This window comes from Marmota marmota, unplaced genomic scaffold (genome assembly GCF_001458135.2).
Source record: "Marmota marmota marmota unplaced genomic scaffold, marMar, whole genome shotgun sequence".
In the NCBI taxonomy this organism is placed as follows: Eukaryota; Metazoa; Chordata; class Mammalia; order Rodentia; family Sciuridae; genus Marmota; species Marmota marmota.
This window is the reverse complement of record NW_026000026.1, coordinates 60,672,912-60,696,129: the sequence shown is the minus strand read 5'-3', so window position 1 is coordinate 60,696,129 and position 23,218 is coordinate 60,672,912. Positions and strand designations below refer to the sequence as shown.

The following is a 23,218-nucleotide window of genomic DNA, read 5'->3' as shown; positions in this document are numbered from 1 at the left end:
CCATTCATCTATTGAAGGGCATCTAGGTTGGCTCCACAGTTTAGCTATTGTAAATTGTGCTGCTATAAACATTGATGTGGCTGTGTCCCTGTAGTACGCTGTTTTTAAGTCCTTTGAGTATAGACCAAGGAGAGGGATAGCTGGGTCAAATGGTGGTTCCATTCCCAATTTTCCAAGGATTCTCCATACTGCTTTCCATATTGGCTGCACCAATTTGCAGTCCCACCAGCAGTGTATGAGTGTACCTTTTCCCTACAACCTTGCTAACACTTATTGTTGTTTGTCTTCATAATAGCTGTTAATTCATCTACTTTTATCAATTCAACTTATCTCAGAACTATTAGTAAAGGAATTTCCAAATGAAAGTGTGTAGAAATGGATAAGGGTCATCATTAGTTCAAGGAAAGCGGAGACCTTTAGGCAACTTCAAATACAACCCTTCACACAGATGTTTAATAATTTTGCAGATTTGGCTCCCCTCCTCTTTGCTAGAGCAAGACAGGAAAAAACCCTAGATTAAATCACATTTTAGTCAGGCCTTTTATTAATTTTTGCAGTCCTAGGGATTGAACCAAGGGTAGTGCCTCACGCATGCTCGGCAAGGGCTCTCCACTGAGGTGTGTGTATACACAGTCCTTGCTTATGTCTTTTAGAACAGTATTCCATGTTGGGCACTAGATTATATTCTTAGCTCTATGAATCTTCCATAAATAACTACTTAGAAAAGACAGAAATAATTTTGAATGATTCAATTTTCCTCTACACATTTAGTTCTTCATTGTACATACACAACACACACACACACACACACACACACACACACACACTTGCAGTTTGCTAATTTTGCTTAACTGCCTTTCATTGGAAAGAAAATTTGAAAACCCAGTAATGAGACAGAAAATCTCAGAACAACTTGCAAACTACTACGTTGTAGTGAACTTGGATTTGATATTACAGCTTATAACCTTTATACTCATCCCTGAGGCCTTCAAATTTCCCTTTGCTCTACATTATGCAGCTTTGCAATTAGGGAAGACAGTTACCCACTGTAAACTGTCATCCTTGAATTGCTTTAATAGAAATTTTTACTAAGGGTCAGGTTGTATCATTGTGTAGCAAAGAAATCCGAACAATAGCTAAGGCTGAGATTTCAAAAATGGACTTTCACTTTCTTCCTTGAATCAGTCAAAATGATCTCTTTTTACCTGTTCTGTGGTACTGAAGACTGCATTTTGCTTTGAATGGTGTGCTTTGCAATTTACTAAGCACTCTTCCACATATTATCTTGTCACTTGTGAGAGAAGGTGGGGACGGGGACACAATACTGGCATGACAGGAAGAGTAGGTGTCATTCGAAGTTTTTCCAATGAAGTAACTGAGCTTAGAGGTGAGTGAATTTCCATGTACCAGTAGAGGATATGGTCAAGGCAGATGGGTCTTCTACACTCTTTCAGTTCTCTTCCCATAATCACACTATAGTCAAAGCTGAGTGTAGGCTGCATTTAATAAAAAATTTTAAGTGAGCTAGATTTCTTTCTTTCTTTTGGTACTGGGGATTGAACTCAGGACACTTGACCACTGAGCCACATCCCCAGCCCTATTTTGTATTTTATTTAAACAGGGTCTTACCAAGTTTCTTAGTGCCTTGCTTTTGCTGAGGCTGACTTTGAACTCTGGATCCTCCTACTTCAGCCTCCTGAGTCACTGGGATTACAGGTGCCCAGTTCAAGTCCCATTTCTATCTGTCACTAACCTACTGGGTCTCCTTTGCAAATTCTCTGGGTACCAACTTCTGTGTCTGTCAAGTAAGAACAATACTAACTTTACTAAACTCCCAGGGCACTTTGTAGAACTCAGTAAAATATTTTATTTATTTATTTTAAATATTTTTTAGTGGATCTTTTATTTCATTCATTTATTCATATGCGGTGCTGAAGATCAAACCCAGGGCCTCACACATGCCAGGCAAGCGCTCTACCACTGAGCCACAACTCCAGCCCCCAGTAAAATAATTTATGATGAAGCTAAAAATACTGTCTGCCCAAATGAGCAGTAGTTGAGCTACTTCACTAGTCCTTCAGCTGCTTTAACATGTGAATAACAAAAAGGTGTAGTATTTTAATTATACATTTCTGGTCAAATATATGAAAATGTCCCTGTCTTTTTTTTTTAATAGATAGAAATTTTATTTTTATTGGTACATAACAATTACATAGAATTGTGGGTTCCATTTGGCATATTTGTACATTCACCTAACATACTTTGCTCAACTTCATTTCCCGATCCCTCACTTCCTCCCTCCCTCTGCTTGCCTTCCTCTATCCTACTAGTTTCCCTTATGTTTTTTATGAGATTCTCTTGAAAATGTCCCTTTCCTATTTTTTTTTGGTCTGGGGATTAAATCCAGGGGTGCTTAACCACTAAGCTACATCCCCAGCCCTTTTTCATATTTTATTTAGAGACAGGGTCTTAATGAGTTGCTTAAAACCTTGCTAAGTTGCTGAGGCTGGCTTTGAACTCACGGTGGGCCTGAGCCACTGAGATTACAGGTGTGCACCACTTCACCCAGCTTACTTTTCTTTTTGATACAGGTGAGATACTTCAAGAAACTTCATAATGGTTCATCTTTATTTGAGAAAAATGAAGCAGAAATCCAAAAGTTGTGCAGGTTTCAATCCAAACTGATTTTGGCACATATTATTCTGCTCTTCAGATTGAAAACAGAAATAGAAAATCTAGGAATATATTCTGAGCCATTTTGGAAGTCAGCTTTTTATTAAAAGAAGTAGAACAATAAGTCAAGAAAACCATCCTCCCATTCATGTGTATAACATCATTCTCAAATAGCTGGCAAGATTCCAGAAAAGTATAATAATTTGTATGTGGATTACAAAAGGCTGCTAGTGAGAGATCTCATTTTTATTATAATACCAATTGCTAAGCTCTAATTAGGTGCATAAAACCCTGTCCAACCTTCAGATGCCTAACCTGATTTGTTAACTACAATTGGACAAATATTCTTTTTATTTTTTTAAAAAATTTGTAGTTGTAGATGGATAGCACGCCTTTATTTTATTTATTTTTTTTATGTGGTGCTAAGGATAGAACCCAGTGCCTCACACATGCTAGGCAAGCATTCTGCCACTGACCTACAGCCCCAGTCCTGTACAAATATTCTTAAATATTACAATTACACAAAACAAAAATGCAATGATTCCTTAATGTAAAAAACTCTGTGACATTAGTTTGATTCCCTTAACTACTCCTTTAAATTATTCTGAAACTTCTCAAGATTAAAAGACAGTTCTTTTCCATTATGAAAAAAACTATGATACCTATTATCAGAATTTTGAAGTTGCCACTCCACATCATTTTGTGGCCACCTTTTCAGGTTGTTCAAAGTTTCTTCATGTTCAGAGACCCTGGCCTGTGCAAGAGCTGGACTGTTGCCTTCAACATTGATAAGATTTACTGAGCACTGCTTACAGTTGCTGTAAAACTCTATAATCCAAAGGAGAATGTTGTGCAGTTGGCATCCCTTACATCCAAAATACATCTTACTTATTTTTTCTGTCTACTCATACAAGTTTTCATGTCTGCCACCTGTATCTAATTGGCTAGCTGATTTATTGGGTTTTATGTTTCTTCAGCCCCCTTTAAAAAGTATAAATGTCTCCTGCTTAGCTTTAAAAACTTAATTTTATAAATCCTTCGTTCATTTCAAATTCTTCCTGATGAGTAGGACCACACAACTCTTAATTGTAAGATGACGCTGGATTAATTTCTGAGTACCTGTCATTTTTTTTTTCTTTCAGTGTTGTGTGTTCATTTTCTAAAGACTTTATGACAAGCAATAGGAAGGAAATGTTTAGGGAGAAAAAAATGAATTAATTGGTTATCTATCATGTCAAAAATAATATTAAACTGTGCTCTACATGTTATATGAAACTAAAGAATTTAGAATATTACACTGAATGAAAATCAAAAAGAAACAATTCTAAGCAAAATGAATACTGTGTAAAAAATGATCACAATATACTACTTAGCTCAACAAGAAACAATATTTACATAGCCATACTGTAGGGCACTGGCTAATGATTGAACAAAAATACAATATTGGAGGATGGGAGGAGGAGGAGGAGGAATAGAGTTTAGAAAGTTAAATTCTTGATTACCATAACAAGAATTCAACAAATAAAACAAAAAGTGATGACTCAACCATAGTGCATGTTTATTACCTAGAAATTCAGAGGTGAATATCTGAAGAAGGGCTACAAGACTTGGAAAGAGTTGTCTTTTAAAAAATGGAACTTGGAAAAGGTATAGGGGAGCTCAAGGAAAAAAGAAGACAGAACTGAAGCTTTTAAAAAAATGATACATAAAAATTATACATATTTATGGGATACTCCTATGTTTTAGTATATGTATACATTGTGTGAGGCTCAAATAGAGGTAAGCATATCTCATAGTAGGGCGACTCTAAACAACAATAATGTATTGCCTATTTTAAAAGAGCTAAAAGGAAGAATTTTGAATCTGGAGCTTTTTTGATACATTTTCATTATACCTGAACTTGTAGATTATGTGCATACAAGACTTTAATAAAAATATAACTACTTTTAAAAATGAAATGGCAAAATTTTAAAGTGATAATTGTGAAGACTGTGATATTTTCATGGTAAATGGGGTTTTCTATTGTGGAAGTCTCTGAGTACCCTGGACTGTAAAAGTGCTCCATGGTATGTTTTGGCATTTTATTTCATTGGGGATCTACAGGCTTACCCAGATGCTAAACCAGTGGGAGACTTTGAATGGTGCCAACTTCCAACAAACTGCCTTGCATATAGTCTAACCTAAGCCCCTGTTTATCTCCCTCCACCCTGAAATCGTCCCTAAAATGCCAGGGGTTGAGGTACCTTGTACATCTTGGACAGAAAGACTTCCAGCTTGATTTTAGCTACTGATTGCTTTTATATTTCTGAAAACTGTTTTAAACTTCTTACTTTTGAGTTGCTATAAATATTTCCAAAATAGTTTATTCAGAATTTCTAAGTGAGGTTGCAGAGTTAATTATAGGTCATTTTGCCATGGACTTTATGATTGCATTTGAGCATTTGGATCCCTATAAATTTATTTATCCCTAAATTCCTTGATAAGTAGAATCAAGAGTTTTCGTATTTGTATCGTCAAAGTTCAGCACAGTAACTGGCTTATAACCTGCATTCAATGAACATTTGGTAAAAGAAGGCCTGAGAAAAGCATTTGACTAGTTTTAGTTTAAGCCAGATTAGTATAGTGTACCATCAACGGGCCTTTGCTGGGGTTGTGGCTCAGTGGCAGAATGCTTGCCTAGCATGTGTGAGGCACTGGGTTCGAGTCTCAGCACTGCATATAAATAAAGGTCTACTGACAACTGAAAAAATTAAAAAAAACTCCCACAACTCTGTTAAATCTTTTTTTTTTTTTTTTTAAAAAGGGCCTTTTATTTTAAAAGGGGTTAATTCTGTGTTCATAAGGGAGTTCACTAAGTTTCCTCAATTTTTTTTTTTTTTTTTAGGTAGGATCTACCAATGTTGATGATTCAGATCCTAGATCTTGCAAATAGGTGATTTTTTTTGAACCTCTCAAACTTCCACACCATACCTGGCAACAAATTTTTCTACTTGTATAGTAGCCTCCTGTCCTAACCCACTACTATGAAGTCATCATATGCTTTCTATGGTCACTTTAGATTTCTAGGGATACACACACACACACACACACACACACACAAATATAATGTCAAGTTGATTTATAACAAATGTTAAAGATAAATATCAGGTCTATTCTTTTTCATACAGCAAGGTCCACATTTATTTGTGGTTGTGGCATGGGTCAGAATACAGAGGGCAGAAAGTGACAAGGAGCAAACATCCTTGGAATCACAGCATCGTAGACTCTAAGAGATAAGTCAGAATCAGATGCTCATTTTCCAGATTAATTTGATGTCCATTTATCAACCAGTTTGACAAGAGTAAGAATGAAGATGCTATTATAATGCAGAACACATTCTATATACACTAAAGATTTCCCCTTACAGCCATCTGCTTTTATAGTTTATAGGAGGACTACATTACCTCTAAATATGCATACTGCAGTGCATTATTTTTTTCTTGTAGCAACCATTTCCCTAATTTTATTTTACATAAGTTAATGTGAACAACAGTTTGCATTCACAATATCAACCAATATCCACTACTAAATGTATTCTGGGAAGTAATGAGGTTTTATGTAAATGAATTGTATCGTGTTTATAATTCTCAAGGTTATCATTATAAATATAACTGTTTATATAATTTCATTAACTTTATTAACCAAATAAATTCCTCAAAAGAGTATCTGGAAAACAGGAGGTAGTGATAGTGGGAATCAGTATCATTAACTTCTAGTTAAGCTCTCTACCTAAGTTCAAAAATCACTATGATAAAAAAGGAAGACAGTGATAGAAGGAATGGAAAAGTTTCTATAGAATGCTGATGAAGACATGAAGGAAAAGAAATGTATATAGGCAAACCCTGTGGCTCATAGTAAAGGAAACTGGGGCCACCAAAATATGGAGAATTCTAGGGTCTCCCAAATACACAGTAGTAGAGCTGAGATTAAAACCAAGGTCTCCTTTTTCCCAGTCTCTTATTTTACCCATTGGAGCAGACCACAGTGCTCTTTCCTAAAGAGCTTTGAGAAAATTGAGAATATCATCATAATCATGCAGTTCAACAGGTGTATTTTTACATGCATACATTTCATTGCAAAAAAGTGGAATTAAAGTGTCTATTTAGTGCTTTATTTTCTTGCCCAGCCTATGTAACAAGCAATAGTAGGATTGTAGTCACATGATTCCAAGCCAGATATTCACCATTTCTTATAAGACTTTGGAAATGCCTCTATGCTTTCCCTGAGTTTTGAATCTTTTAATTTTCACCTTTTAAAAGTAATTTCATTGCTCCTAGGTGAAGCTGTGTGTGTGTGTGTGTATACACATACTACACACATGTATATATACAAGTATATTGTGTGGCTCATGCTTTCTTTGTGTTATTTCATCTATCCCACTGAGAAGCAAGGATGACAATGAGACTTTCAAAAACGTTTGTGGATCCCAAGGAAGAATCAATCATACAAAATTTTGTTAGTGACAACACTTGAGGCTTTTACTGTCATAAATTTTGGACATGGGCATTATAGAAAAAAAAATAGCATTTCTGTGTAGAGTGAGAGTCTTTTTAATTATTTGGTTTCCAATTTCTTTCCTCATATCAGTAATGATGCTTGTCGATAATCCATATTGTTATTTTTTGTCTCACCCTTCCTTCACTTTCTCTTCTCTCATTTTTCTTGTCATGTCAATCCACCCACCCACCCACTTTTAGCACTGAGCTTGACTAGCTTAAGGAAAATTTATGGTTTTTTAAAAGCAGCAAAACACTTTCAGGAGGCACATTTTTTTTTTAAATCATCGTTCCATATATATCAAGTACTCCTGAAGCACCACACATAAAATGATAAAGAAATAACCTGCTTTCATTGAGTTACATCTTTATAAGTGCTTTCAGTTGTTTTTCTAAACTGTACATGCATTATCCCACAGGATTACGCAAAGGTGTCATTCACACTATACACATTATAAAATGGTGGGTAGAACTCATGTCTGATTTTGTTAAATGGTGTTTTGTTTTGTTTTTAAAAAATCCTACTTTGAGAAGGACTACATTATCTTATTTAAAGAAATACATATTTTTTAAACAAGGAAGATGCTAGAATAACCTTGAATTTTTTTGGGGGGAGGGGTATCTGTCAGATTGTTACTAGGCAGGCTGTTCCCTTGGCAACACAGCATCCATAAAAGAATTGGGAGCTATCTAGAACATCCTTGACTGTAAAAACGCTGAAATGCCAATGAAAATAGAGGCCTAGCTGACATTTGGACTATATACAACTCTATTATCACAAAAGAATACAAATAATGCTTCAATATGTGGAAGCTAGAGAGAAGAAATGGGGGGGGAAGGTGGGAGGAATCTCTTGAAAATAGAAGAGATCAGTGGAGTAAAGGGACTGGGGGAGGGAGGAGGGAAGAGAAAGGGTAGATACTGGGGGACAATATTGATCAAATTATGTTGTTATAATATGTGCATATATAAATAGGTAACGATGAATTCTACTATATGTATAATTATAATGCACCAATAAAAACATGACAAATGAAAAAAGCCTTGGATTTGTTTTTCACTTTATAGTTTACCAGATTCTGATACTGACAACAGTATACTGTAGCGAGGGGACTACCATTAATTCCACTTAAAGAACATAACTGTGATGAGCAGTCTAGCAGGGGTTGGGCTTTGCCTTTTCTTCCTCTTCCTCCTCCTTTTCCTTCTTATCACAAAAAAAGAAATGATGCCGTTTGAAAATGAAGAAATTATTTCTCAAAAATAATTAAAATAATTTAAAAATATCACTAATTTGAAACAGAAACGATCTTCAACAAAACTAAAAGATATTTTGATCTTAATCACGATATATGTGATAGAGCTGCCAAATGCAGGAAAGGTCAAATAGGAAGATAACCTGAAAAGGATGCTTATATCTCCACATCTTTAAGTAATTAGATTAAAATAGATAGCATGATTTGGTGTGGGGAGGGATATCAGTTCCTTCTGAAACAATGGAAATGTGATGAGTGCCAACAATGTGGAACTCCCTAGACACTATTTGGTACCACAGTGTGGCAGGAGAGGCAAAGTCAAAGGAGGAAACACAGTCTTGTACCACTTAAGGACATGACATATACTGAGAAATGAAATAGGTGAATTCATTATTGTGTGAACAACACAAAGTGTAATTTCACAAACCTAGTGGTATATTCAATCACTTCATGTGATCTTCTGTTGCAAATGAGAAACAATAAACACAAGACATCTGAGGCAGCCAATGATGTAACATGGCATACTGTTTCCAGTAAATGTTTTTAAAAATAAGGAGTACACTCTAAAATACAACAAAAAGTATAGTAAATATATAAACCATTAACATATTTTATCATTATGTTCTCTGAATAATTATATGTGCCATACTTTTACGTGACTGACAGCTCGGTAGGTTTGCTTGTATCAGCAATATCAGACATGTGAGTAATGCCTTGTGCTGGCAGTAGGAATTCTTCAATTTTATTATAATTTATGGAACCACTAACATATATTTGGCAGGATGTTGACCAAAACACAGTTATATGGTACATGCCTACGTAGACATGCCACATTCATAAGAATTAGTCTGCAGAGGAGGCAGAAAAAAGGAAAAAGACTCCAAAGGTGAGTAATTGCAATTGCTATTCTTTGCTGTCTGAGGAAAGAATAAAAGGCTCTCAGACTACAATCCTGTCACAAGGAGCTTCACTGTAACACAGGGAAGATTGTATTAGTCCCAAATGCTGCCCTACCCTACCATATGAAATCACATCAAACAGATGAGCAAGAAAGAAATTTATCTCATTTAAAAGTAATAAATGAGGATAAACTTGCACAGCATTTATACAAAAACACTCCCCCAAAAGGTAAAAAGGAACAGAAGAAATAATAGCAGATAAAACCCACTCAACTGAAAAAATGAATCCATCAAGTGTGTGAAAAATGTGACCAAATTATACTGCCGTACCTGATCTGAACGAACTTAAGGAAACAGAGTTCATAGACACAGGTGATCAGAAAACCATGGCAAAACAAGAGGAAATGTAGCATTAACTAATAGAACTCAGAAAAGAAATGGAAAAGAAAAAACAATGCCATCCAGAAATAAGGCTATATTGTAAAAAAAAAAAAAAAAATAGAGCAGGCAAAATTTTTAAAAAGTCACAGAGATAAGGTGAAATAATTCTGTCATCTTGATAACTCATGTCTGAACATACAACATTTTAAAGTATAAACATAGGGCTGGGGGTATAGCTCAGTGGTAGAGTACTTGTCTAGCATGTGCAAGGCCTTGGGTTTGACTCCCAGTACTGCAAAACAAACAATAATAAAAACATATGTAATATGAAAATATTTGTAGGTATAATGGCAAACACAAGAAATAGCAAGGGAATAATATAATAAACTGTGTGCAGTAGAGTAAAAGTAGAAGATATACCAATTATATATTACTTATAGCAGGGAGTCAACAGAAAACACCTAAATCAAACACATAATTCAAAGTTATAGTCAAGAAGAAAGCCACAAGTAGAATAAGCAAACTGCAGCAAACATGGATAATATATTAAATTGTAGTTCATAGTGCTGATCACTAGTTTACTTACCCAGTATCTTTCCTCTATCTCTCTTTATATCAGAACACTTATTTTAGTTTATATATCCTTCTTTCCTCCACAGGATCATATACTTTAGGGCAGTGGTTCTTAACTAGGAGCAATTCTGTCCTCTAGGAGACATTTGGTAACGTGGAGACATTTTTGACTGACACAATTTGGGGGGATGCAACTGGCCTATAGGATAGAGGCTAGGGTGAAGAGACAGCTCCTGTCCAAAATCTTGTGTGATCTTTCAGGAGCAACTATAGGTAATTACAAAGGTTTTGCTTGTTAGTCTTTGATGGGGGAAAGCTGCTTGCTTTAGAGGACAACTAGCACATGCCAGTCTGGGAGAGTAGCAGTCAATGACATAGGACTGCCTGAGCTGGTTTTGCTTGGGTTAGATCATACCTCCCGCCTCCCTGGATCCCAGCCTAAGCACCTTCTTTCTGAGGTCTCCTTATCAGGGTCCTTTACTGAGATCCTTTTCTGCATTGGGATCTAATTCTGTTCTACTGCCAGCATTCACACCTCACCCCACAAGGCCACAAAATGGTAGGGACCTTTGTTCATCACTCCTCAGCAATGACTCAATTCTTCTTGTCTGCACTGCATGATCATCTAATTGACTTGTGTCCCATGCTAGTTTACTGGGTGGGGGAGAATGTGACAGGAGGAGCTGATACTACTTTCCTTTTTGGTCTCTAGCTAACATTATCACGGTACATAAATAAAATCTTGATCATTACTCTCATTTTGGCTTCACTGTCTAAAGGAACCACCTCAACACCTCACAGTTTGGTAGAGATGCTGGTAAACACCTTCCAATGCACAGAACAGCCTCTCAAGATGAATTATCTGATTCAAAATATTAAAGAAAGCTGAGGCTTTGTGGGGGAACTGACCCAATCACCAACTCCAGGGTCAATAAGTTCATGGAATTATCCTTGAATGTTCTTCATTCAGGGGTGGAAAAATGACCAAGATGTCCCAATCATATCAAAGTGAATGATTTAATAGTCTATGGTCGGGGAGAATTGCCCTCAATTTTTGTTGCAATGATTACAAACAAGGAAATATGTAGGCCTTGACTGGCACTGACAGCTACCCTGTGAACACAAGGGTAAATAACTCTGGAATTAAGTTTACTCTATGCTGGAGTAAAGAGAGAGACGGACAACCTAACCCATGAGGACATTATGGCTGAAGCCAACACCACCTTTGGATATTCAGAAATGTATAATAATAAATCTTCTTATGGTTTAATCCAGTTCCAGTTGGAGTTTTCTTACTTGCCAATGAAAAATAGTTAAAGATAAAAAAGCAATGAAATTAGAAAGCATACCCAAAAGCAAACATACATTATATATATATATATATGTAAACATGTATGTAATATATATATGTATGTATATATACATTTCATTTAATATCTTAGTGTTATTTAATATTGAAAGTTTAGTGGTTTAGACAAAGGGGAATGAAGGGAACGGATCGGGGACAGAAATAGGAACGACAGTGCAATGAATCTGACATAACTTTGCTATGTACGTACATACATGAATACATCACGGTAAATCTCAACATCGTGTACATTCACAAGACTGGGATCCTAATTACAGTAAGATATATTCTGTGCTTGTGTAACTATATCAAAATAGATTATACTGTCATGTATAACTAAAAAAACAAATACAAGGTGGGATTATGGCTTGATGGTAGAGTGATCAACTAGCACGTTGTGAGACACTGGGTTTGATCCTTTATTTAAAAATAAATAAATAAAACCCAAAGGTATTGTGTCTATCTACAACTAAAAAAAATATTAAAAAACAAAATAAAACTAAAACAAAACAAATGCAATTTTAAAAAAAGAAAAAGTTTCCCTCATTCTTCCTATCTTAAAAGCTAAAGAGAAAGAGATAAAGAACAAAAATAAAAAATAATTTACCAGTTAAGGCATTCTCAGATTTGGGAAAGAAAATATTTTAAATCAATTCCATTTAAAAAATGAAAGTTTACTTATCCCTGTAATAAGCACATTAACCACATTTTCACATACAGAAAACTTAGGTACATTCAACTGTTTACAAAACAAATCTCCATATAACACACTTACATTCATGTGGAGTATATGAACTTATTAACTTCAATAGATTCACAATTTTTGCATTTGGTACTTATTTTCTAAAATTCAGTTCATAGATAATGTTTTCAGGTTAGAACAATCTCTTCTGAAAGGTTATAATTATTGTATTCATACAATGAGAATCCAACAATTCTTTAGCTTTCATCTAAAGCTTTAGCAATCTTAGTTACATAACTTGCAATGCAGAGTTGTCTTAGCAGGTTGTACTGTTTGGTTTACAGTTTAAGTCACTTAAAATAGTTCACAATTATTTGTGCAGCAAGGGAAAAAAGCACCAAGGATAATAATTTTTTCTCACATCCTAGGTAAAATCACAGCACGATGATCTCATTTTCCCTTTAAAATCTAACTATTTGTAAAGAGCATTTATTTCAAATGTGCAATCTTTAAACTTTCTCAGTGACATCCACAGGTACAACCAACATATGAATGGAAATGATAAAAAAGAGACTCTGTTCATAATACCTACTAACTTAATACAATTCAATTTAACATTGAGAATTTCTATTCTTGAGCTCTTTAGTTCTAAAAATAATTTCAAAATAAGCATAATACTTATAAATTTCTCAGCTATAGATCTTGAAAAGAAAATCTAAAGTTGCCTTTCCTGCCAGTATATAAAACAGAAATTTTCTTGATGAACAAAGCATCTTTTATGGTAAGGACATACATAAAGAAAATAGTTTCTACAAATTAATATAAAAACTTATGTGCATAAAGATGAAATTCTCCCAATTGTATATGTATTGTAACATTTTAAATAACATAATAAAAAATTCAAAGCACAGCTTGAAAAAAATATCCCATGTGTTAATACTCCAGTCAATATATATGTCAGCATATATGTCACTAACAATTAAGAGAAAATTTCTAATGTAAATGATCAATGCGATCTCTTTGGAAATACATTCTTCAAAAAGTTCCAATATGTAATCTTGTCTGTCAAATTTCAACCCAAGTTTTTTTTTTTTTTTTTTTACACTAACATGTAATTCAGTGAGAACACAAGTATGGACAGAGGCCACTCATCAGACTCTTTACTTTGGTACAGGCCAGCTGAGCTTTTATGTTCTTTTTCTTTACCACAGGCACATGGTAAACATCATATTAATAACAACAGACATTTATGACAATTTTTGCTATTCACAGAATGCTAATAAACATTATTTTAAACATTCCCAGTTCATAACAAAAATACCTTACCTAAATATAAACAAAGAACTCTAGATTTAAAACATTTTTAAACAAATACAGAGATGTTTAAGAAAAAACATAAATTACTTGCTTTGATAGCTTTCAGTCAAGGCTTATGACATTTCTTTTTCTATACAACAAGTGACTTTTCTAAGTATAAGAAGTTCCAGTTTTTGCTAAGATTTCATTTCTTTTTCCCAGTGTTTTTTTTGTGTTCATGCACTTCTGTTGTGCTATTTACATTTACACTCTTTTTCCGAGATGAGGTATTAGCAACAACTGCATTAGAAGGTCCACTGTTAGCTACACAAAAAGAGAAAAACTAATGTTTAGATTTAAACAAGCAATCCACATTTAAATAATACAGCTGAGTAATAATAGACTGTCATCATTGTGATGTAAATGAAGCATCAACATTTAATATAGCATTTTTAACCTTTTACTTTTTAAGAATTCAACAAAAGTATAGAAAAGAAATAACAATGGGCCCTGTTCACAAAATAAGTTTCTCATTTCACTCTGTGTTATTCCTGGGAGACTAATTCACTGCCCTCATTTTTAGGTACTATGCATTGCACTTAATGACTTAACTTTATACTTGTGGTCTAGGACTTTTCCTTTTGTTCCAGATATGTAAATATATATCTAAATGCCTTGTGGAAGTCTCTTTTAGATATTGGATAGGAAACATAAAACTAACATGCTTAACAGTAAATTCATCATTTCTCCTATACAATTCTATTTCCTCCTATATCTCTCATTTCGTCACTATATATATACAGCTCAAAGTTTGAAAACCAGAAACATTCTTGGCTTGGGAAACATTTTTCCTTATCTGAACCAACATGAAGGTCTAATGAGTCATCCAAAGCTATTCTAGGTGGAGTTACACTTCTTTGAGAGGGCATGCTCCTGTCTGATTAATATTTCTGTAGATAACAAGTATACACTCAATGCAAAATTTGAAAAACAAGTACTTAAAAGACATCGAAGAACGAATAAAATTAGGGAGTTACTGGAGAATAATCAATACTTATAAGAGAAGAAAAAAACAATGGGATGAATTTCCCCTTTTTAGTGTTCAGCCTGAGAAAAGGACCCAGTCTATACCATATAGAATGGCTAAAAATCTAACATAAAACCCAATTGTACCAGCATGAAGAACCAGATAACAAGTACTATGAGAATTATAGCTGATAGAAAGTAAGGTGAGAAATCTTAGGCAAGGAGAGACTGTAATTCTAAGTATGAACCCTGATCAATCTATGGCATGAGCAGAGCAAGCTCTAAGCTGCCCTGTAGGTTAAAAAAAGAGAAATGAAATTTGAGCTATCACCTACTTCAAGGGACAAAGTTTTGCAATCCGAGTTCAAATTAACTCTTTGTTTAATAAAACAAACAAACAAAAACATTTTTTGGAAGAACATAACTGAAATAATAGAATCCAAAGTTTTATAACATATCATTCATAAGGTCTAAGTTATAATGCAAAATTAGTCATTATGCTAAGAAACATGAAAATGTCTATCTCCTCAAGAATGAGCAAAATGATAAAGACCAATACTGAGAGAAGTCTTTTATAGACAAGGTTTTTAAAGTAGCAAATTTAATTATGCTCTAGGTCATAGGAAAATAAGTTAACGTGATGTCTCTGCAAAACCAAAACAAAATACCTATAAAGAAGAATCAAATGTTTCAAACTAAATAAATTAAATAAAATATCTTAAAAACTGGTTGGGTGCTGGGAGCAATGACACATGCCTATAATCCCAAATATCTGGGAGGCTGAGGCAGGCAGATCCCAAGTTTGAGCTCAGCCTGCAACTTAGTGAGACACTGTCTCAAAAAGTAAAAGGACTGGGCTGTAGCTCAGTGGTAGAGTGTTTGACTAGCATGTGTAACATCCTGGTTCAATACCCGGGGGTATTGCAAACAAAACAAAATAAAACTTGGGTGGAGAAGGCCCGTAAAAGTAAATACCAGCACCAATCAGGATTACTACCAGACAAACAACCAAAGAAAAGGAAAGACAAGCAAACTGCCAAAAACCAAAGTGAAAAAGAAACCACTAGAAGCCAAACAGAAAAATTAAGCACTGCATACATGGAACAATTCAGATTAACTAAAACTTCGTATCAGAAACAATGGAACCAGAAGACAATGGAACAATATCTTTAAAGTGCTCAGAGAAAAACAAGTTTCTACACAGAATTCTTTATTCACCAAAATTACCTTGCAAGAATGGAGAATAAAGACATTTTTCAGTCACAGTAAAATGAACAGAATGTGCTGTCAACAGGCTGGTAGTACAAAAAATGCTAAAGAGTTTCATGCTGAAGGTAAATGATACCAGATGGAAACATAACACTTCAAGAAAGTAATGAAGAGTATCAAACATGGCAAATATGTGGAAAAAATATGACATTTCTTTAAAATATGACTATTTAAAGCAAGTAATATTATATTTCTGTATAAATAATATATATAGAAATAACACATAAACATATGGAAAACAATGTACAAAGGGTAGAAGGAGAAGAAGGTAAAGGAACCTGGACATTTGAACTCTAAGTAGATTTTGAAATGTTAAGAATATATATTAGAACAATCAATAAAAGAATAATACAAAAAACAGGGTGATGGTGCACAACTGTAATCCCAGCAGCTCATAAGGAAGAGGCAATAGGATCACAAGTTCAAAGCCAGCCTCATCAACTTGGCAAGACTTTGTTTCGAAATAAAAAATAAAAAGGGCAGGGGATGTGGCTTAGTGGCTAAGTGCCCATGGGTTCAATCACAAGTACCAAAATAAATGAATAAATAATAATAGTAACAATAATAATACAAAAAATGTAGCAAAAAGCCAATGGATATATTAAAATGCAATTGTGAAAAATATTGAATTAATACAAAATAAAAAGGAAAGAATAAAGGAATAGGGGCTGGGGTGGTAGCTCAGTGGTAGAGCGCTTGCCAAGCATGTGTGAGTCACTGGGTTTGATCCTCAGCACCACATAAACATAAATAAATAAAATAAAGGTATTATAAAAAGTGATTAAAAAAAGAATAAAGGAATAAAAATTCTAAGGAATAAACAGAAAATATAATAAAGTAGTTGACCTAAACCCAAACATTAGTAATTACATTAAATGTTAATGAACTATAAACACTGCAACTTTAAGGCAGATACTGTTAGAATGTCAAATCTATGTTTTAAAATGTCAAATACATGAATATGCAAAAATACACTTCTAATATAAAACTGATTATATACAGTAAGCCTAGGACACCTGGAATATAGCTATATTCATTTCAGATAAAATAAGCTTTAAGATAAAGCATTACTAGAAATGAAAGAGAAATTTTGTTACAATAAAGAGTCAAAATACATTAGAAAGATGTAATAATCAAATATGTATGCAATTACTAACAGAGCTCCAAAATACGAAGACAAAATTTACCAAATTGAAGAAAAACAAGATAATTCCACAATTATGAGTGGAGATTGCTTAGAACACCTCTTTTCCTTGTCCCAACATCCTGCCAAGATCTACATCTGACATTATCTACAACCTTGATCTAATGAGTGATAAACCACATCTATTAAAATCAATGAATCATACAATGACTATTTTTAAAGTACACTTAATACAAGATAATCCAAATGTTAAGTCATAAAAGAAAGCTCACATTTAAAGAACTGAAACCATACAGTATATGCTTTGTAACTTAAATGAAATTTAAAAAGAAATTGGTAAAAAGATATCTAAAAAACACCCAAATTAGAAGTTGACCAATAGACTTCATAACCACTTTTAGGCAATGCAATTAAAGTGCTCAGAAGAAAACGTAACAGCTTTAAATGTTCATATAACAAGAGAAGAAATATCTAATAGCTAATGACCCCAGAAACTAGAAAAAGAGCATAAAAATAAACCAAAGTAAGTAGAATGAAGTAGATAAAGAGCAGAAATCATTTAATTATAAAACAAACAGGCATATAATAAGGTAAAGTTGGTCCCTTGAAAAGGTAAAAAATATTGCTAAATTTCTGCAAGAATGATCAAGAACAAAAGAGAACACAAATTACCAGTGGACTAACAACAGGTTATGGTAATAATCTCATTCATTAAAAGAATCATAAAAATCAAAGTTGACAATGAAGACAAAATGAACATATTCCCTGAAAAATACAAGGTACCAAAACTGCCATAAAAATGAAATGGAAAATTAATTCTACCAAACATTTAAGGAAGAAATAACAATCTTACAAAAACTCATTCAGAAATTAAAAAAGGAAGAAATATTTCTTAAATCATTTTATGAAGCTAGAATTACCCTTGATAACAAAATATGAAAAGAACATCACAAAAAAAGGAAAACTACAGATCAAGATACTTCAAAAATGCAGATGCAAAAATCCTTAAAATTAAATTAACTCCAATTCATTTTTGTGGCAGTTCTGGGGTATGCATGGATGTGTGAGTGTGAGTTTGGGTGATACATCACGACCAAGTAGAATTTGTCTTAGGAACATAAGGTTAGCTTAATGCTTGAAAAGTGAAATATAACTCATATAACAACACTTTAACTTTATTATCTGAAAATATTTATGTAGTAATAGTTACAGTGAAGAAGACAATTATTCAGTATCTTAAACTACAATTTTATATCCTGATCTGTTAAAATGTACAAGGTTCAAGTCTACTTAAGATATTGACCCTAATTTATAAGGCCGTGTAATCTGAGTAAGCTATAATCAAGTATAAAAGAACAAATCAGCAGTACAGAGTATCACTGAAGTTCTTGTTTTCAGAGTTATAAATACATTATCAGTAGAGGTTGTTTCGTTAGGTCTTGAAGGATGAGAAAGAATTAAGAATCTTAGAAGAAAAAATGGAATTTGGGTAGAAGTAAAGAGTTTGGCTACTGTAAAACAACAGTAATAGAAGCTACCATTTTAGTGAGGGCTTAAAATGTGTACTAAGTACTTTCTATGTTGTTGCATTCATTTCTGATACTTCTTAAATTTTTTTGGTACAGGGGATTGAACCCAAGGGTGCTTAACCACTGAGCCAAATCTTTAGCTGCTTTTTAAATTTTGAGACTGGGTCTAAGTTACTTAGGGCTTTGGTAAATTGCTGAGGCTGGCTTGATTCTCTTGCCTCAGACTCCCAAACTGCTGGGATTATAGGCCCGCATCACAGTGCCTGGCTTCTGACAACTTTTAAAGCTGTACCAAGAGGTTATATAACTTACCAAAAGTTTATATTAATAAGTAGCAAAGCTGAGATTTTAATGTAGGTTCCCTGACTCTTAAGCACAAATTCTTAAGTCAAAAAAATATTTGAAAGGACTAATAGGAGGAAAAGAACAAAAATATCTTCAAAAGCACTGGAGCTATTTCTGAAAACAAAACAAAACAAAAAAGGATAAGAAAAAATGAACACGGTTAGAATTTCACTGGATTAGAAAAGCAGAAAAAAGAAGAATCATCCAACAGCAAAGTTTCAACTACAAAGTACATCATATAAAGCATTACTCTTCTGAATCAGAGAAATGAAAAGAACACCAAGATAGAGTTATATCTTGCAAGTCAAAGTAAGAGAGCATTTACAGAGTATCAACACTACAATCAAATGTGCCAAGTTAAAATAGAAAAATGCTTATAAAATATAGCTGAATTTAGTAGTTATATCATCAGACTGAGAACAGAGAATTAAAATACAGTAATAGAAGCTACCATTTTAGTGAGGGCAACAAGAATAAAAATTTTTGTAAAATATAGAATGATGCCTTAGGCTCAACAGAAAAGCAAAAGAATAGAGTCCATGAATTAGCTTGAAGAGAAGTGTGAATATGAAATATATTTTATTAAATTACGCATGGGGAGGGGCAAATGATTAACAGATACAAAAAGGAGAGGGCAGACCTAACAGACTGCATAGACTTCTTTAAAAAATATTTTCTTTAGTTGTCTATGGACCTTAATTTTACTTATTTATTCATATACAGTGCTGAGAATTGAACCCAGTGTCTCATACATGCTAGGCAAGCATTCTAAACACTGAGCTAGGACCCCAGCCCCAGGACTATATATATTTTGAACTTAGGATAGAATCATTACTCTAGAAAGCACTAGAAAAGTGCAATTATCATACTGAAAATAGATTTCACATTTAAAAAGCAAACTATTATCAGTACCCTAATTGCTATGCAGAATTCACAAACTCACAGGCACATTTCTAACCTGGTTTGCTGCTTGCTTTAGTACTCTTTAAGGTAGCCGGTGGAGTTGGGAGGATCTTTGCAGGTGTGTATGTATTTAAAGATACTTTTCTTCTCATTGCTGGACTGGTACGTGAGGCAGAAAAGACTGAAAAAATTAAACAAACATAATAATTTAATAATTTCCTGTAAGTTCTACATTAACATTATAGAAATTTTTTTACAACATAATTTAGTGACTCTAAAATATGTACAATGTTGAAAAAATAAAAGGCAAGGTTTGGAGAGTAAATTCAGGAAATCATCTTTCACATAAAAAGGCAATTCTCTCATAGTCTTACCCAAATCATTGATCTGTTTGTATTATAAGCATTTTAACAGTATACACCAAAAGAATGTCAACAAGAATAGTGCAGCGGACTTAATTTTGTTCTGCCCTGATAGAAAGTGATATACTTAAGGGATGACAGAAAGTTGATGGAACAGAGTCAGTACTTTTTAAGACAAAAAATCTCAATAATAAATGGGAATTTAAGAATGATTCATTTACAAACACAATGGTCTACTACACTATTATATTTAAGAATAAAATAACTAGATATAAATAGTTAAATAAATCACATTGTTTTCTTTATCACCCAGCTAAGATTTACCTTCACAAAGAGGAGGAAATTTTAAAGTTATCCTCCATATCCCTACTTTCTAATAAAGATGGAGCGACTAAGAAGTGCAAAAAAGAAAAGTAGGGAGAACTCTTCAGGATGAAATCCTTCAGGGAAGGACAGCCCAAAGTGGGTGTGCAGGTGGCAAGGTGACTGTTATAAGGTTCTGGCTTCTAAACAAAGGAAAAAGATTATAAGTCAGATTTGCAATTTTGCAGTTTAGGGGGAAGTCCAGACAGCAATACTCAGTGTGCTTTTGAATATCAAGATGTGGACCAGTTATGGCAAATGTGGCACTGGTGGTTGAGACCCATGTTGAAATGTCACCGATAGTGAAAAAGCAGCCACTAATGAAAATAATGTAATACAAAAGTCCCTAAAACATCATATAAAGCACTATATCATTACTTAGTTCTTTCCTGCTTCCACACTTTTATTAAAATCTTTTTTCTGTTAATTAATTTCCATCACTAACTTATCCTTATTAGTATTCCTACTCCATTTTATCAAACACTATTTTAAGTTATCTTTCATTTACCATAAATTTAGAAATTTTTGTCCTAGATGAGGAAAAAACCTTGAACACCAATGGAATTAATATTGTCTTCTGTCTTGTTATAGACACAATAAAATAGAAATAGTTCTTTGAATATGAGGCTATTTCTTTGGCAATTCAGGAATTTTTTTTTTTTTTTTTTTATACTGGCGATTGATCCCAGCAGCACTTAACCCCTGAGAAACATCCTCAGCCCATTTTAAAATATTTTATTTAGAGAAAGGGTCTTGCTAAAGTTGCTTAAAGTCTAGCTAAGTTGCTCAGGCTGGCTTTGAACTTACAATCCTTCTGTTTCAGCCTCTTGAGCCACTGGGATTAAAGGTGTGCTCTATTGCGCCCAGGGAATTAAAATAATGTAAATGTGGTGCATTTAGTAAATATAAATTCTTCCGTTACTCCATAAAATGTAAGATTCAGATACTTCCTTCATAATCAGGATTCTCTTTTCTTTAATATTAAAAAAGAATGTAAAAAACTAAGTTGATTTTCTTCAATTATGGCTACATTTTTTTCCTTTGAACAATAAACTTCTCTCAAATGATATCTTAAATAAAATGGATCAAAGCAGATACTATGGATGATGCAGCCATGGAAGATATAAGCCCTAACCATTCTGAATCCTTCTCTTCCTATGGACTTCCGAAGGCTCTTGGGAATACAAGTTAATGTGAATGAATCATATTATCTACTACAAGGTTTATCTGATTCTTGAACTGCATTAAGCAATTTATTTTTTCATCTTGTAGAGAATTAGAGGAACAGGGCTATAATTTAGATCCATGATATACAAAACAACTAAAAAAGAAATCTAATATCCTTCGCCTCATTACTGTACCTCATTAATATACTGATTACTGAATCCACTAACCACAAAATGAAGCTGTCATAAAATACCAATGCCACATAATAAATCTTAAAAGATTATTTTTTTGTAAATATTTCACTAAAATTCTATTTTTAAGCAAACAGATGTCATTATTGCTATTACCTTCAAGTTATTCACTGCAAATATCTAAAATTAAATAGCATTGATATCTACCTTAAGTCTTGATTTAATTATCAGAATCTTTTTTAATCTCTGTTGTAAGATTTAAATTTCCCATCCCAGGGAAGCAATGAAACATCAAGTATAAAGGTAAAGGGCTACACTAGAATTTCTTTAGATTATCTATTGTGAAGGAACAGTACTGTCTATTCTATTAGGGTTACACACAACATAAAAGGAGATGAACTTCATTTTCCTGACTGTGACTTTATCTATTACTTCATTTGAAGCATTATAAATGCTCAGAATCAGACACATGGATATGCAAGATCTGAAATTAAAACCTAATTAAAGCTATTCCTAAAATGAACTATTTTAAGACATTCACATCAGATATATTTCCACTATTAATGATTGAGAACTGACCTTCATTACTAGAAGTGGAAGAAAAGGGAAGGGTCACTACATTGAAGAAATTAGGGACACCATTCGGACAGAACAGAAAGTGAATAGTGCTCTAGAATTATAAATGTGATGGCCCAGGAAAAGGAAGAGAATAACTGCAAGACATAAAAGGGATGTCCAGTCTATTAACTATAGGATGTCATTTTATGCTTGGGCAAAATACATTTACAGCACCTCAGAAAAAGGGAATGGTATACAAAAAAAACAAAAAAACAAAAAAACAACAAAAAAAACAACTTTGTTGCTTTTCTAGAATATAACTAGAATTGCAAGATTCTTATCTCTTAAGCAGAATACCGTCTCTTAAAACCCTCTCTTAGGGACACCATTTGGACAGAACAGAAAGTGCTTTGCAAACTGGAAATTCTGACATGCTGAGGTATGCTATAGAGCTGAAAATGGCAATTACTAGTTGGCTTCTTTACATCTAAAAAGGTAGTCTAGAGCATTTCCTAAAATGAGGTCCCTCAGAATAGTGACATGTAATTTTTAATATGTATGAAAAATTTTTTCTTAAAAAAAAAGTTTTAAATCTAGTTATACAGCATTCTTTACAGAACTTCAATCTTTTAGGCTAATGTAATTGTACTTCTCTAAAGGCAGGTAGAATATAGTTTCCAAAACTTAGCCAAGAACCCTTATTCTACATACACATGAA

At 33.6% G+C, this 23,218-nt stretch overlaps 1 protein-coding gene across 47 annotated transcripts in view; it reads right to left on the bottom strand.

Annotated features, from left to right (window-relative positions):
• Positions 1-23,218, bottom strand: part of Ppip5k2 (diphosphoinositol pentakisphosphate kinase 2) — a 150,622-nt gene that overhangs the window by 42,523 nt on the left and 84,881 nt on the right. For 29 of the 47 annotated variants that reach the window (XM_048811499.1, XM_048811500.1, XM_048811515.1 and 26 more), the window contains one exon: positions 19,915-20,040. In XM_048811499.1, coding sequence (XP_048667456.1) covers positions 19,915-20,040 — 126 coding nt within the window. Of the gene's footprint in view, positions 1-12,318; positions 13,968-19,914; positions 20,041-23,218 lie in introns of those variants that run through there. The other 18 variants (XM_048811507.1, XM_048811510.1, XM_048811546.1 and 15 more) reach the window with 2 other exon arrangements.